The sequence below is a fragment of the Falco cherrug genome, chromosome 3, assembly GCF_023634085.1.
Source record: "Falco cherrug isolate bFalChe1 chromosome 3, bFalChe1.pri, whole genome shotgun sequence".
Taxonomy (NCBI): Eukaryota; Metazoa; Chordata; class Aves; order Falconiformes; family Falconidae; genus Falco; species Falco cherrug.
In genome coordinates, this window is record NC_073699.1 from 25341854 (window position 1) to 25358896 (window position 17043).

The following is a 17043-nucleotide window of genomic DNA, read 5'->3' on the forward strand; positions in this document are numbered from 1 at the left end:
TTTAAGATAAGATAAACAGTACCTCGAACATGCTGTTTATGCTGACTGACTTCCATTGACTCAAAATGGGGCTGAGATTGGCTCGGACATGGGTGTCTGCATTGGAGACATCCATATTTAGTCAGGTGAATCCCATCCCATCTCCTGTGTTCCTCATCAGGTCTCTGATAATTCTGCTGTCAGCCCATATTGAAGCCAAGTCCAGCCTCTGTCTCTTATTTCTCTCTTATTTTCAGATGGGGTTTTTTTGACAGAAAGTAAAGGCAGTCTTAGACATTCAGTTGCAGAAGAAAGTTTGTGTTTGAAGATCATGTGTGGATCTTCAAGTAGGTCTAATTAGACGCCTTCTTCTCTTCTGTTCATCCCTGATAACCTTAGGCACTCTCTGTCTGTCCTGTTTCTGAGGACCGCTGCCCAAGGTGCCTAGCATAGCAGAGGGAGATTCTGTGTCTCTTTTTTGCACTGTGAATTCACAGGAATGAAGTCTTTTTAGGACATAAGCTAACTAAATCACACTGAAGTGAAAAAAAAAAAAGTGCTCTATAACTTCCAAGAGATAATACTGGAATATAACCAGAATATAAATATTTTGAGCAAAAGATGTTTAAAAGGTTAAGTAAAAATTACTAGCATAGGACTGTTTATTTTTTTACTTTGGATTTATATATATTTTAGATCTAAACTTTGAATTTAAAAATATGTGCTTGAATTGGTGTGCAAAACATGTTTAAATAGGCAAGTGTTTCTTTGAAACAAGAACAAGCAAAGTTCTTTTTGTTCAGAAGACTCTCAGGCTGCCACAAGGGCCCAGATGTCACACCAGAAATGGAGGATCCAAAAAAGAAGCCAGCAAGTTGCAAAGGAGGAATTGGCAAGTGAAAGGTGAAAGCCTAAGTCCTACCTGTCTAGACAGTGACCCGTCCTGCTGTGAGCTGGTGGCACAGGCCACCTGCAATTCAGGGTCTTGGGCACAAATCTTCTGCAGTCAGGTACTTATCTCCTTCCTTGCTATACAAAAAAACCCTAAACCCCACCATGAATAAAAGCAATCTCTCTTACTTATTTCAGCAAAGGGAAAATAAACTTATATTTAGGTCTGTTTGCAACTCTTTTGGAGGGTGCACTTGAGCACAAAGGAGAAGAGTGTCCTAATACAGGGCTGCTGGGCATGCTGAGGGGACGCAGGGAGTCTGCTCCCAGGGAACCTGTTCCACTTTGTTTAATTTAGTAACTGTTTTATTGAGGGTTTAATGCTGAGTTCCCAGCAGGCACACCATAACTCCTTCCTTTCTCTCTCTCTGGCCCGTTAATTGTTCCAGTACTGCTCCAGATGTACAGAGAGCGTGACAGCCACCGTTAAAGGAGCCTCTGACCTGAGGGTGCCTGCAACCTCGAGCCGAGTGTTGCACTTGGTCTGTGAGAGCACCACTGCTCTCTGACTGCAAACTGAAGTGAGTAGGCCATGCGGACATAGGAATTTTGCAGAGAGCGCCCGGGCTGCTGGACAGGGTGAGACCTGTGCCAGCCAATTCATCTTTCAGCTCCAAATACATTTTGATACATATGCACTTCTCCCGGGGATTACGGAGACGTGCTCCTGCATCTGGGAAAGACAGCTGAATGCCTGGCGTAAGAAGGGCACTGGGGTTTAGAGCTCAGAGTGGGGGCAGGTATGGAAGATGGCGACAGATGTGATCTTCAGTCAAAAAAAATTCTTTTTGTATATTCAAGCTGGGTTTTTTTCTCTCCTCTGCTAATCCAGAGTGGAATATGAGCCAAAAATAGAGAAACCGATGCTATACACACTGCACTCTCTTAAGTATTTGTTTTAAAATGTGTGTGAGGTCTAACTAGAAGGTGCTTTACAATTTGTTTATTTAATGCAGTGAATTTTATGCTCCTTCTGCCTGTTTTCTGTGGTTTTCAGCCCAGTTCACCTCCACAGAAAGAAATACTGTGCATACGAAGGAGGCCATTATGAATCTTCCCTTAGGAGATTTTTTTTGTGTGTGTGCTCTGCTTTTAAATTACAAACTGTATTATTTATGCCAATGTCTAAAATAGCTTTCTGATTCCCCAGTTAAAGTATTCTGAACCTACTCCAGCTACATTTTACTATGCACAACTCCCACTAACCATCAGTTTTTATTTCAAGTCATTTTGTGAAATAACACGCATTGCAGCCAGAATCCTGTGTTGCTGTTACATGGGTTCCTATACAGTTCTCCGGCTGTATTCCTTCTCCCCATGATAAATAGTGTTTCCAGTATTCATTTTTATCTTAGAATACACAAATTGCATTCCCTTAATCTCCCTTCATAAACAGTGTCCTGTAATCCTGTTATTATTATTGACCTTTTTTGGAATTCCTCCAAGTTGTTAATGCCTTTTGAATGAGAATCCTGGGTTTTAAACTGTTTTCTGAGCAATGTTTACTGAAGAATTGATAGATTACTTCCTTTTCTATTTTCCTTTACATCCCCTATTTCTTTTTTGTCTGGCATCTTACTAGGTTCAAAGTGGAGCTATGCGAATAACTGATTTGGGGGTTTGCTGCCAAATCAAAACATTAAAGGAAACCTTTGTTTCAAACCAAACAAAGACAATATTCAATCTAAAATACTTAGAATGTTTGGGGAGATTTTTTGTTGTTTTTCCCCCTTTTTAAAAGAAGAGAGAAATTTTCCAGTTTTCAAAATTGAAGTATATTTTTAAACAGAAAGTAGAAAATTATGGTTTTCCATTTTCTGGCCATGTTTGACTTCAAATAGTAAATAGTTTCAGTGTTCTCTGAACTTTGTTTTTTGGTAACCAAATCACTACCTAAAATTTTTTATTTCCCTCAGAGTGATTACTTTAAATAACTTTTTGAGCAGTATTGAGTGGATATGTCTATATATTCCTTGCATTTATAAATCTGTATTTATACATAGGCATGGGAAGCTAAGGGAATGTCTCTGTTTTAGTCCTGATAATCTCACTTACTTGACTTCACTGTGGTATAAAGGTAAGTTGGTTGTTACTGGGCTCAGCAGTAGAAACTCAAGCATAAATAACTAAGCAGGTCTTTGCAGATAGTGGTGACATTTTCAATGCTTGGCCTGTTTAAGCAGTGGTATTTTACTTGCTTTTACATACCTAGACACCTAGGTGTCCTGATGAAGCTGTGGTTTAGATGCCTTTGCTCTGTTTTGGTTCTCACTCGAAGTTACAATTCTGAGCTCACGAAGAGCCTCGGAGAAAGGGCAAATGCATGTCTAGTCTCTGTTCCAATGAAGAAACCACAATTAAAAATCATAAAACAAAACCCAGTTGCTAGAAGAGCAACTAGATAGAGGTTGCCCAACTTTGCCCAAAACTTTAGATTGTAGAGCTTAGTTTTCTCAGGTGTGTCAGGTGCAGGGGCTGGGGAGACTCCTGATGGAGGTGGGAGCCGTGGGAAATTCAGGCCTGTTTGGATTTCACCCCTGTAGCAGGGGGTAATGAAGACAGGCATCTCAAATTGGTTGGATTTACAGAGAGCCTGGAAAGGGCCATGATAAGCTGAGAGGACAGGAATCCCATCTCTTCATCCAGTTCTTACTGCTGGACGTGGTGCCTGTTCCTGGTGATGTGATGGGGAGGTGTTCTGCAGCCTCCTCCCAGTTCAAACCTAAATCTGGCCTTGTGAATACCAGGTGGATCCTTCCAAGCAGACAGCAGAAGAGAGCTTTCCTTGGGCTGCTTTTGTGTGGACTCTGATGTATTTAGTGGTGTGAAACACCCACCCCAGTCTTCAGAGGAGAGGAGCCAGGCACCAAATTGTTCAGGGCTTTTAAAGCTGACCTGCTTCTAGGCATGCCCAGAAACAAGAACTTCACCCAGCTGAGAAGCTTTGCTGTTGGGGTTGGTGGGAGGTACTGTCCAAGTGAGGTGGCAGAAAGGGAGAGTTCTGCTTCCAAAATCACCCTCTGGGAGCTGGGGACCTGGCATCCCTTCATAAATCCAGCCGCTACAAGGGTGGACATCGCTTCCCCAGGGAGCTTGCAATGTATCACCTTTAATGTGACGCAACAAAATAGTAAACCTACTTTGTAACAGCGTATCTTCTATATACCATAACATAAAATGTATTTAAAGGAGATGAATATTCTGCCAGGTTTGTTTCATATTTTATTAGTATTACCAGGCTTGTCTTGCTTCCACTCTGAGGCACTTCATTACAGGTCTCTGTTCCTCCCTTCTGAAATTCTGTAATAGGAAGCTCTTGGCTTTCGAAATCTGTGCAGGCTGTGACTGTTTGCTAGAGTTGGCAGAATTCAGTGGGACCACAAACCCACAAGGATTAATAAGCTGAAAAATCACAGGCTTCTTGTCTGTCATTTGTCCTTCTTAATGGTAAGAATGCTGTTGGGGAAATAAAGCAGCAAATGACAGCAGTCATAGCTTGAAATGCCTTGCTTTCAGACCTACCTTGGCTTTAGTGCTGTAAAAAATACAGTTTAGGCAATCAATTGATATACTGGGTAGGGTTTTACTGTTCTTTTCAATAGATGACACTTAAACTCTATTAGTTTTCTGTAGTCGTCCCAACGTGTGCGTTACAGTAAATATTTGATCAGCTTACAGCAAATTTTGCTTTTCATCCTGGGAATACAGGGAGGTTTAGCTACTCCCAGATATGTTTCTTCTTCCAGTGTTTTTCTCTTGCCTGTTCAAAACATTCAAACTGATCTAAAATGTTTTATGCACATTATAATGAAAACTGTATATCTTATATTAAGGGTGACTGTGCAAAAGCTTTCATCTGAATCAGGTTTAGCATATGATTTCATGCATTTGCATATATGCTGTGAATGCAGTTAATTGCTGTGCCCCAGCCAGCCTCTCTCCTCCTTGCGCATGGGAACAGATTTAGGAGACGTGTTGTTGAAGAGGCCTCTGAAAGCCCTTTGTTAAACTTCTGCCACTGACGTGACGGGAGGGCTGGGATGTTTTCCCAGTCTGTGATGGAGTTTGCTCCCTTTCTGTGTACTGCTAAGTCATCCCTGCCAAAGATGACAATTTCCAGCTCCTAAAAATACTTCTGACCAGCCTATCCATTTCCCTTCAAACAGATCAAATAGCACTGCCAGGTACATTAAAAAGATCTCCTGAGGTGGCACTACATGCTTGCTTATAAAATATACTTGTCCATAGGTGGATTTACACATAAATTCTATAAAACTGTCAAATGCAAGATGAGTATCATGTTATACAATTCTCAGTGTATTTTCTGAACCTCCAGTCTTAATGTTTTTGTTGAGGCTGGTGCAGTAAAGCAGCATCCTTCCATCTCTGATCCAAAGAACCTTTTTGTTTGAACAGGAAGATAAGCTTTTCCCTTCTGCTCCATGAACATATGTTCCCCCTGGCAAAGGTCATTTCAGGCTGAGAAGACAAAATTTATGGGAGCCATTTTTAAGGTGGTGTTAGAAGAGCTCGAACTGTGTATAGAAGCAGAAAAAATAATTAGGTCAGGTTGATTTCTGTATGAAGAATCTCCTTAAGATTCATAAAGCAGAAAAATATGCCAACTTGTAATGCTCTTTGCCTGTTCCAACATCTGCTTGTGGCTGCTGTGCAAATCCATGAATTAAAAACAATTAAGAAAAACACAAGCCCAGATCATAGTGATATGCAGAATATACATGATGGCTCTCAGCCAGTATCAGTAATTAGTTTGTAGTGGCTGTGTTTTTAGAGAAGAGCTTGATTGATTGTGGTTTCACAGCATACACAAGTCGCATTCTGTATTCATTTTGAGATCTGCAGTTCTTATAATTTACATTAATGTAGTACAGATTAGTACCAAAACTATAGTATTTGATGACATCAGAAAACTGCTTAATGTGATAAATTTTAATTATTTGATAACAACCCTTCTTCTAAAGTAAGAAGAGTAAGCAAGCAAGATGAGAAAAAAATCAAGATTATTAGTTTAGCTCACACAACCAGCAGTGTGAATTGAGAGGATCATCTGTGAAATCCAGTTTGGATCCAAATGCTAGGAAGCAGGATCTGTGTTGCAGTTCTTCCCCAAAGTCTGTATTTGAGCTGGAAGTCTCCTCACCCAGCAGCTTTGAACAATTTATGGAAAGTCACACTGAAGGTTTTGCTCTACTTCCCCCCGACTGCATTTTTGCCAGCTGCCCAGCTGTTCCCGGACCATGCAGTCAGCTGGAATGTGATTAACAGATCTGTGTGATGAGGGAGCACTGGCAAACAATCAGGTGGATGCCCACTGAAGAGCTGGGGAGTGATGGCTTCATTGGCCAGCGCAAGGGGATAGGGGAGGGATGCCTGTTGTTACCCTTAGGATTGACCATGCCAGGCATTGCTGTGCCCAGCTTCTCACCACTGTTGTGGGAGCACAACTCAGAAATCTGAGCTTGATAACTAAACTGCATATAAAATCAGAGGGGATGGTTATGTACTAAAATCCAAGATTCATTCACAGCAGAGAGCATGCCAGGCAGGAGCATACCTCCACCAGTCCACAGGGGATGCCAAAGAGGAGTGCCCATCTCCCAGACTTCCGTCACTTACTTGTAGTCCTGAGCATGTCCCTGTGCATGCCTTGGATTCACATTGACCCTCGGTACTGGAGCTAGACCGTCACTCTGAGTGCAGGCAGCCAGCACAATTCAGTCCTTTGAAAAACAGCCAGCGCTAGTGCTACCCGCCTGTTGTGGGTCAGAGATGAGCAGCTGGAGCTTGAGGAAGAGATCAGAGTTCAGTGCCCTCCCTGGACCAAATGAGTTCAAATCCACACCTCTCATAAGAGTTGCTGTACCACTGGGCATCCTCAGCTTCCTCCGCTGATTCTCGACCTCATGGTAAGTGGAGAGCATGCAACATAGGCAGAGGCAGAACATATGGGAACAGTCTGTGTCAGCCAAAGACCAGAGCAGTCCACATGGAGGAGAGTTCTGTTCCTTGCTCCCAGGATTGTATCTGCCTTTACCCAGTTACTGTTAGGCGTGAAATAGAACAGCAAGTCCAAGATAAGAATCCCATGTACAGTAATAGTAAAGCAAGTAAGTAAGAAGTCAAAAAGCCAGGGACTGGAACGAAAACCCAGTCAGCTATGGGCTTGATGCTGTGAATTGAGTACATTATCCTCTAGGAGACTTTGCCCTTGAAATGGGTCATCTTTAAGGGTGTTATCTGAAGCAAAGCCTGAAATGCTAAGGCAGGACTTCACCACTTCTTCACAGCTTCTTTTTCTTATGTTTGTCAGCACATGTGAGCAGTGTGGGTTTTTTTCCTAGATTGTTTGTGGTGTACAAAACCAGTCTTGCAGGAATAACCCCATATTAAATAGAAAAGAAGCAGCATCAGTATTTCCTGGAAATATACTGCATATGCTGTTGAAGACTGGAACTAGAGATGTAGCCATGAGTTAAAGGTTTCAAGATAAATGAAAGAAAATCTCTTAAAAATACAGGGCCTTTCAATAGCGGGCATGACAACTGAATTCTCTCTACTTTTCCAGCTGCTTCTAATGGCTTTGCTGGAATTTTTTTATGCAGTCAAGCCCTATCTCTTCCCCTGGGGTCTCTAAATAAAGCTATCTACAGAGACAGCGTGCCACTTTTCCTCTAGTTGCTGCACAGGAGTGGTGAGCATGTATGCATAGTTTGGTCTCTTTCCTTTATAAGAGGATGCTTTTGAAAACAAGGAATCTCAGCAGATTTAAGTGCTTTACAGTTTAAGGACAAGCTATCTCTGTCAGCACTGTTTTATTTACAGCTCTGTTTCACTGGGTGAAACCTAGCATCAAGACTGATATATATAGAGAGAGAGAGAGAGGTCATGTTTATGCAGTCAGAAAATAGGTGAGCTCTGTGGTTTATATACTTCAGCTGCTGTGAAACTGGCGAAGTTGCAAATAGGAAAGACTTACACAAAAAGGATAAATTTTAATAAGCTCATGCATCCTGAATTTTGGGAATCCAGTTCTGCTGCTCAGCTGTCAATGTTCCTGTCACAGATATTACTTGAACTTTTTCCTTTTTTCCATGTTTTAGTCTCACTATTTAGATTGCAAACGGACAAGAAAATACACACAAGAATGTTTGAGCTTTATTCTTATAGAAGGAAAAAGATTAAATACTAAAGTACAAGCAAAATTTTAAACCGAGGCCAGAAGACCATACAACAAGGTATTCAACCACCTGTAATGGCTAGAAATAGCAAACTGGGATGCCATACTCCAGGTGTACCTGTGGGGTTATTGTGTGACTCTGTGTAAAGAAATGTATACACTGTCTCTACATGCATACATACGTACATACACGATGTGGTATTGCTGTGCTTGCATACTATCCAGGTAAGCCCAATATACCTACTCTGTTCAGCCTGTAAAAGCTGTGAATGCAGTGTGTGATATGGTCACAGTACTGTGACATTACCCCTGCACTATGACTGAGGCAGTGCAGAGCAGAGTTAAAGGTGGGGCTTTCCTACAGCCAAAATGTAGGCGCGATGGCTGCGCTGTGTGAGTGGGATAAACACACACCAGTGCCAGCTGGAGGCATACTGGCCCTTGCGCAGGCAGCTCTTTCTCCCTCTCCTCAGCACTGCCCTGAAATTTCTAATTGCATCATATGCAGGATGGGAAATTTGCCGTTGGGTAATTAGTAGGAGGTTTTCCAGTTGATTCCCATGCTGCAGCAGGACAGCCTTAGCTCCCCAAGCTGCGGACCCCCAGCCCATGCTGCAGATGAGCCCACGCATCTGCCAGACTGTCACCACCCTCTCTGCCTCTGCCTGGATTGTGCCTGTGTGCGGCTGTGGAGCTGCAGGCTCCCTTCTCCTCCCCTCCACACCAGCTGGAGCTGGGTGACTGTGGCAATGGTGGCAGGGCAGCGGTGGCACTAGAAGGCAGCACAAAGCCTGATGCTGTCAACAGCGTGCTCTTAGCTCGGTGCCCTCGCCCCTTGAGCAGTAAAGTGCAGCAACAGCACTAAGCACTGCATGATTTCACTGCTGATTCTCAGATACCCGTTCCAAGCAAGGAGCAATCCTGGAAAATGTTACAGTACTTTGTTGGCCACCCTTGTGTCATTCCTCCTGTTGCATAGAGCAGTGCACAGCTCTGCTCCCGTGGCGTGGGTGTGCTGCTGCTCGGAGCCCGCTGTAAGGCGGAGGGAGGCCGGGGTGATAGGCTTCCCAGCATCAGATGTCGTGCATGCGGCGTGAGCGTTTCCATCACAGCGTATTAGTGTGTTGGCTCACCTGCTGACAGGCTGTCGGTGATGTGACATGAGCGGCTGGACCATGGAAGAATATGTATGAGTGAATTTGCAATGAGATACCAATGAAGCCCGCGGCTCCACATGTGGCATCTTTTGCAGGAAAGGGTGGGTAAGACAGTCCTCTTAACAGTCTCAGATCAGATCAGAGCTAAACAAGTGTTATGGCCAGTTAGGACAAAAGAATATGTTTTTGAGAAATGTCAACCTCTTTCATGATTAACGCTGGATCAGTTGGCTGTTCTAGGGGTTACATGTGTGAGGTTTTGCAGCCACATTGTCACAGCCACAAAAACAGTCAACAGGCATCCTTAGGGAGCTGTCAGCCTGGAGAAGGGTGTTAGGAGAAGTGAGAGGCCATGTTTGGCTCCTACCCGCATTGCTGCTAGACAAGGAGTTTCACCCCTTTGTTAAGACATTTGTAAGATGGAAGTCACACTGACCCAGGACAATATGTTGCAATTGATATTTTAGGGATAGATGCCATGTCATTTTGCTTAGAGATGTCTACCAAATGGGAGAAAATATTTATTAAAGTCTCCTAGTAACATTGCTGTCGAGCTCTGCTGCATGCAAAGCTGGCTTGAACATCACTAACACACTTGGAACCATTACTAGCACTGCCCCCTTTAATTTATAAAATGTTCTTGAAGATCCTATAAATAGCCGCATGCCTAATTTTAAACGTAAGTAGTCTCCAGGAGCGTTCAGTGTTAAGCTTGTGCGTAGCTGTTATCAGAACTGGGGCCACAAAGGTTAATTCGTGCTTTGCAAGACACAGTTCCTGGTCTCAGATGCAGTTCAGTCTTTCAGAAAGCTCAGTCTTCGAGGTGGTTGCGTTTTCAGGCTCTGCTGACTCTGACCGGCAGTGCCTAACTTGGCAGCCCTTCCCAGCGCTGTGCTCCAAGCCAGGCGGGTCAGGGAGAGGTGATTATTAAGCCTTGCTTCCTTGAAATGCTTTCAATAGCAAGATCTGATTATGATGTGGTCTGCTTAACCAGGGATGAGCCTCAGCTAGGGCTCCTGCTCTCTGCGCTGCAGCCAGGACTTCACTTTGGAAAGCTGCTGGTGTCTTGCAAGGGCAGGAATGTTTTGGGGGCCCAAACACTGGAGGTATGAAATCTGTTTACCTGTTTGTGTTTTGTTTGGAAAAGTAGATTTGGGAATAGTGAGGGTGCTGAGACAGTATTTGGACTGTACTTCAGTTTTGTAGATGGGAATGTTTTGCTTATCGGGAAAACTCTGTTGCAACTTTGGACATCATGTCCCAGGGTCATTTTGTTTCCCCAAGGAGAGGGCCACTGACATTTACATCTGCAGACATGATATAAATACTCTGTGAAACAAAGCAGCTTTTCTGCTCTCCCTCCCTCCCCTTGCAAACTTGTACGCGGTTCTGATCTGGTTACAGCAGGGGTGACTTGGGTCTGATTGTCAGAGGTGTTGTACTAGGTATGGAGGTGGTTTAGAGGTGATAAAGCTGGGTCCCTGGGGCACCCTTTTGAAGAGCTAAACTTTGCATTTGAGCTCCCTGAAACTGGGCTGAGTACTCCTCTGAGCCGGGCTGAGCCAGAGGCACAGGGAAGTGGGGGCTGCCTCAGACCTGGTGAGGCTGGGTCAGTATTGGGTTAACTCCCAGCATGTCTGATCCTGAGGCTGGTTGCTAAGAGCTGCCAGATGGCAGAGGTGGTTGCTGGATGTCTCATCCTCTATAAGGGTGTGAAGACAGGCTCTGATAAGGCCTTTTCCCAGTCCCAGGTGTTCAGGGGAACAAGGTGTGCCCATCACCATCAGCTCTGTGAAGGATTTAAGAGAGGTTGTGCACTTAAAGGTTTGTCTGCTGCTGCGGTGGTGGCGATGGTGGCTGTGGCTGCACCACCACCCCCCGCCTTGTGGAAAAGATAGCAAAAATATGGTTTGTGATAAGTCTGCAGCTGCTGGCCGGGGTTGTATGTGTGTGGGACAGCACCCAGAAACTCCCAGATGAATGATGCTTCCCTCTGACTACTTAAAGGATGTTGGAAAGTTACTTCCACCCCCTCAGATACAGTCACCATCTGGTATTGTGGCTCTGCAGCGTGAGACCTCGACGTGGCTTTGGATATTTGCCCTTTGAGCGATAGAATTATAAAAATCCAAAATTTAGGGTCAGGGTTTTTTCCAGGTGATAAGACCTTCTTAGTACATCTCCCTACTACTGACCTTAGCAAAATGAGAGCAGTTTTCCTTGTATATGCCAGAGCTTGGGAAATAAAAGCTGTGATTAGTAGAAAGTCAGTAATCAGACAGATGGCTTAGCACCCAAAAAGCGCTTGAGAGCAACATGTGATTATTGGATTACTTTAAGGCTATTAGAACTGCCTTACTATGCTTCTGTGCCACATGCAAACCTACATATGTGGCACCTATATGTATGCATGTACCCTGTTAGCCCATACACATTTATACATACATACACGTATGTGTACATCATCTTAGAAACTGAAATAGAAGCAGCTTTCCTCCCAGCCAGTAGAATTTTCGTATGGTTTAAAGCAAGAGAAATCTCCAATTACAACTATGTGCTCCTAGTCGCTGTGCTCCTGAAGGAGCCACGTGAGCGGCCTCATTCATCTGTTGGTGGCTGTGAGAAAGCAAACAGTTTGTCACAACAAATGTTCCTAGCCGAGTCCTAAAATGGCTTCTGTAGTGTGAGGGTTTTGTGTCCAAATGTTTTTTTCTGCTCTTGTTGAAGTGCCAGTTCTGAAGAAATGTTGAAAATCTGGAACAAATCCAGCGCTTGTCCTCAGGGATGTTTGAAAATTCATGCAACTTCTGAGATTCATACAGGATGGACAAAGGAAGGATGCTTGTGATTCATTGTTATTTTGAAAACAGTATTTGAGTTATAATTTCCATCATGTTTTCACTCTTCCCTTTTCCTTTCCAGGGAGTGAAGCCGATTTTAGCTCTTCAAGCAGCACAGGCAGTATTTCAGCGCCTGAAGTCCATATGTCTGCTGCTGGAAGCAAAAGATCATCTTTTTCTCGCAAGTAAGCAAAGCAATTTTTCCTGAATATTGCAAGTGTTGCTAGTGCAAAGATAGACTACGGTGTAAGATCTGATAGTTAATACATACAATACCAGTATTGTGAATTTTAAAACAGTTAGGGTAACACTACGCTCTCGGGCAGCACTTACACTGATGAGAACAGTGATATGAGAAGGAGAAAGAAAATTCTGTATTTGGAACACAAAAATCGTCAATATGCCAGATAAGCCGACTGGTATTTTTTGGGGGGGCGTTTGTTCATAACAAATATGGGAGATATGATCAGGTAAGGCAGAAAAGGCATCAGCTGTAGGGGAGGAGGGAGAAACTGGGGGTATGTTAGTGAACAGCAGTACTTCTAACCAGTTAACCTTAACCTTTTGGTCTTTGTTTTCTTTCTGTAGTAAACTGTCAGCTCAGCATATACCTTTGCAGATCATGACCTTATTTTTTGTAGGAAGAAGTAGAAATACTGCCTTTGATGCTTTTTTCTTAAACACCCTTGCCCAACCTTTATATAACTAAAACTCCACACAGATAAAACAGAACTATTTCTATCTAAACGAAACTTTCATGAAAGATTTTTGTAAGATTTCTCCCTGTCATGTGTAAAGTGCAAATCCAGACAGCTTGCAAATATAGGGGCACCGGGATGGAGCTGTGCATGCTGTGTGCTGCCCACGCGATCCCTGCTGGTTACATTTTTTGGAGTAGGAGGAAAGGGTTGAAATCACCAGGACTGGTTTCCTGCCCTTTGTGGAAGAGCTGGCAGGCAGGCTGGGACCGGCAGCAGGATACCCGTATGCTGGAGTCACACAGACGTCTCCACGGTCTCGGTGTGCTCCAGTGTACAGGATCAGCAGAATGATGCTTAATGAGCAGTTTCCTATCTGTATCGTGAGACTGTTAGAAAAATAAACATTACTTAAGCTCTCCCTAGATTAAATCTAACAAGTAAAGTTACTGGCTGTGGGAAAAAACCTGTACTAAGTAGAATATGAAGCCCTAAGCCACCTTACTTTCAGTAAGGGTATGTACCATTTCATACACTACTGTGCATTTAAATATAACTTTTAAGTTAGACCATACTGACCTGCTTAATTAGACAGAAGTCCTCCATAATGAGGCTCCTTCAAATGCATTGCTGCATTAGGCAAAGTCCCTGCAAGCTCCTCCTCGCACCAGAGCTGACGCTGTGCTGTGCACAGTGGAAAGAGATGTCCCCTTTGCAATATGTTCTTTTTTAAATGTTTGACTTAACTCACAATGAAACATTTCAATGTTGTCACAAACCACAGTCCTTCACTTCGTTGTAAAATAATTATAAAATCACCCGAACCGCAGCAGCGTGATGAAGGTTTGCAGCAGCCACTCAACCATCTGTTCCTTATAAAGTGTTCCATTTTCAGAGGAGGGAGGAAACCAATTCAAACAATTTTAAGAAGAGATTTTTGTTTCATAATTCTGTGGTATTAAATTTTTATGTTCAAGCCTTCTCTTTTGCTGGCTGGAATTGCCTTTTTCCGTATATTTTTTTGAAACCTGCCATTTCCTTACCATTTAGAAGAAGAACTTCCATGGGAGGACGAAGGTAGCCACGCAGTAGTGCAGGAAGGCAAACCAAGGGAGCAAGTGAGGCGTGCACCCCGAGATGCTGTTCTCAGAGCACCCCAGCACTTTGGCAGCTCTCGGGCAGTGCAGATACCAATTGCTTTCAAGCACGCATGGTTAACAGATTATTTAACAGAGTGGGAAAAGAAAGGTAGATATGTATGGGGCGAAATTGGAAGGAAGAAAGAAAAGGCTGTGCTTTCCTTTGTCTATTTTAATACTATTTCAGTCTGCTCTCAGTGGGGTTCGAACTATATCTAAGCGAATGAATAGCTGACAGTGACAGCTAAAGCACCCAGTATGCTGAAGGCAGAAAAGAACAGTGGCTCAAACAAAATCTGTTTTCAGTGCATGCTGTGATCCCTCGGGCTGCTTGCTGAGGAGCATAAAAGCAGCCTTACAGCAAACCTCTGCGGATGGGCATCGCTCCACAAGCCTGGCCAGGGAAAGCTGAAGTGTGGTTCTCTTGGCGCTAATCCAGGCTGCAGTCCTTTCATTACTTAATGGAGTCAGAGGTTCAGGGAACATGGATGATCTGATGGAGTCACTGGGAACTGTTCTATCCACAGAGAAATGTGCAAATGGCTGAGGTTTCCCTAGATCATGTAATTCAGGCTGAGAGCCCCACAGTCAGTGAAAGAACATGCAGTGGCTGGTGACTTCAGGACTTTCTTTCTTCCTGACCACTCACAATTATCTACCAGGTGTAGTGTTCAGACAACTTTGCGTAGTGGGGTTGTGTGATGAGGATAATCCAGTATGCTTTAACCATTTTGGTTCCCCTCCAGTCGTGGCCCTTATGGTCGGAATAATGGATCCTTATCCTACAAGTCTGGAGCCAGCCCACCTGCTTCCCGTGAAAAGGACTCTCTGTCAACACTGTGCAAAAACCAGCTGAGTCCTGCTAACATCCATCAGAGTTACAGGGCTTCTTCAGCCAGCAGCAGCAACTCAGGCTCATATAAAGGAAGCGACAGCAGCCCAGTGATGAGGCAAGTCTTTCTTTCAGCATCCCGGTGTTCAGCGCACTGACGTACCTGCTCTGCACTGTAACGTGGGATCAGCTGTACGAGTTGCCAAGCGGGTCACCTTGCTCCTCAGCATAGGCATGACTCCTCATGTTGGTGGCTCCAACGGTCAACAGGGTGCTTCATCCCTTATTGTTTCAGCGCTGCAAAATTCAGTTACTTTCAGTCAAAGTCCTATGTAGTTGTTTTTCACCCCGAGGCAGGCTCCTTCATGTGCTTTCATGCCATCAATTCTCATGGGGATTTACTGGTTCTTTGGTCTAAGGGTCCTTTCACTTTGGAGACAGTTGGGTGGGGTAGTATAGAAAACATACACTCAGGTGAAAATTCACCCTGCCCAGCCTTAGGCACCTCCCGTAAGGAGTGTAGTTTCCTGTACAGGAAAGAAAACAGATACCTGCCAGAGCATGTGACACGTATGGCAGAGAAGTTGCCACCACACTGCTGCTGTTTCCCTGCCTCAGGCAACTCAACAGCCGAGCATGTCAGATACACACGTAAAGCTAGATAGGATGAATCCAGGTTTCAGCGTGCTCAGCTTCATAGCTCATGAGTGGAGCTGCACTTGGTCCTCACCTGGCCGTGTCTACAGCTGGGTGCCCTTGCCAGTGGCTTGGTTGCCTGCTCTTGGGCACACCATCCATTTTGGGGAGGGCGTGGCTAGGTGTTTTGATGTCTCATGTCATGTAATGGCACTGAAACCAAGTACAATAAATAGTAGATTTTGCACTAGAGCCACAAATCAGCTGTTTCTCAAGTACTCTGATTTGCTAGAGAGTCGCTTGTGTGGATGCTGAGGAGCCCCAAATGACTCAAGTTTTGTATCAGTCAATAGGATGTTTTCCTTTTTGCCAGGACTGAAGAACTGTGGGAATGATATTATGTGATGGTTTGTGGGTTTTTTTCTTTTCAGGCGATCAGGGAGGTACAATTCTTGTGCTGACAATCACAGCATTAAGCCACAAAATCCAGAGCAGTATTTGACTCCTCTGCAGCAGAAAGAAGTTACAGTACGGCATTTGAAGACAAAACTGAAGGAATCTGAGAGCAAACTTAAAGAAAGGTAAATTTCGCTTTAGAAATGAGAGTTAAAAAGATTTACTCAGGACCATTCAGGGGTGGGAATTCTGAACGTTTTAATCATATCTTGACCTCGTAAAGTTTTCATTAAGAAATTTGAAATATAATCAGTCTGACTGTGTTGTTTTCAGGCATTTCTGGTTTCATAGGATTCTCAGGGAATACACACCATGCAGTTTAGTTATTAACATCGTTGTTTCTTTTCCCTCTTTTGAACTTTCCCAATACTTTTAGAGGATAATTTTTTACCACTCCTATGTAGCGTTGGGACCTTTTATACATAAAACAGTTTCTACCTGCCAGCATGCATTACCTTAGTCTGCCGTTCTACCTCACTCAGTGAAATACGCCTACAAGTGTCCCCCTTCTCCCCTAATGAAAGACAGGCTCTTATACAAGCCAGTGTGCCACTTATATTTTTGTTGCTTCAATACCGAATTTTTCACAATAGCCCTCTGTACGGATGCTAAGCAGAGACCATGTACTTTACACAGCAACAGATGTAATCTGCTTTACTAAAACCGTGCTCTGAGAGCTGGCTCTGCAGCGCACCCAACCCAAGTGGGCACAAAGGGCTGTCTGAGTGGAGCCCCCAGGCAGAGTCCCCAGGGACCCAGTGGTCCAGCTTGGGACAGCCCATCCTCTGCCTCTGCCAGGGCTGGATCTCACACGGGGCCCCCTCGCCCCACTCGCTTGCAAGTCAAGACGGCAGCCTCTGGCTCCATGCAGGGCAGAGCAAGCCAGGGGTCTGCAGCCTCGAGCCGTCCTGCTTTCCGCAGCCAGTGTTGGCCCTGGCTGTACAAAACGAGCTGCTGGCAGGCATGGGGGATGCATCCAGGTAGCTGCTCCTCATTTCCTCCGGGGCGAGGCAGCAGGTGGGATGTTAAGCGCTGTACCGATTGGACCTGACCTAAAGGTCACCACTTGTACCTCAAGGTGTCTTGGATCATGGCACAGCTCACAAGGCTGCTGGCTGTGTGGCGGGGTCAGTGGCTCCCCTAAGCAGTCAGCCCGG

The 17043-nt window shown here is 44.3% G+C and overlaps 1 protein-coding gene across 4 annotated transcripts in view; it reads left to right on the forward strand.

Annotated features, from left to right (window-relative positions):
• SYBU (syntabulin) overlaps positions 1-17043 on the forward strand; it is a 41408-nt gene that overhangs the window by 22072 nt on the left and 2293 nt on the right. For 2 of the 4 annotated variants that reach the window (XM_055704637.1, XM_055704638.1), the window contains 3 exons: positions 12208-12310; positions 14709-14912; positions 15862-16011. In XM_055704637.1, coding sequence (XP_055560612.1) covers positions 12208-12310; positions 14709-14912; positions 15862-16011 — 457 coding nt within the window. Of the gene's footprint in view, positions 1-8110; positions 10392-12207; positions 12311-14708; positions 14913-15861; positions 16012-17043 lie in introns of those variants that run through there. The other 2 variants (XM_027798739.2, XM_055704639.1) reach the window with 2 other exon arrangements.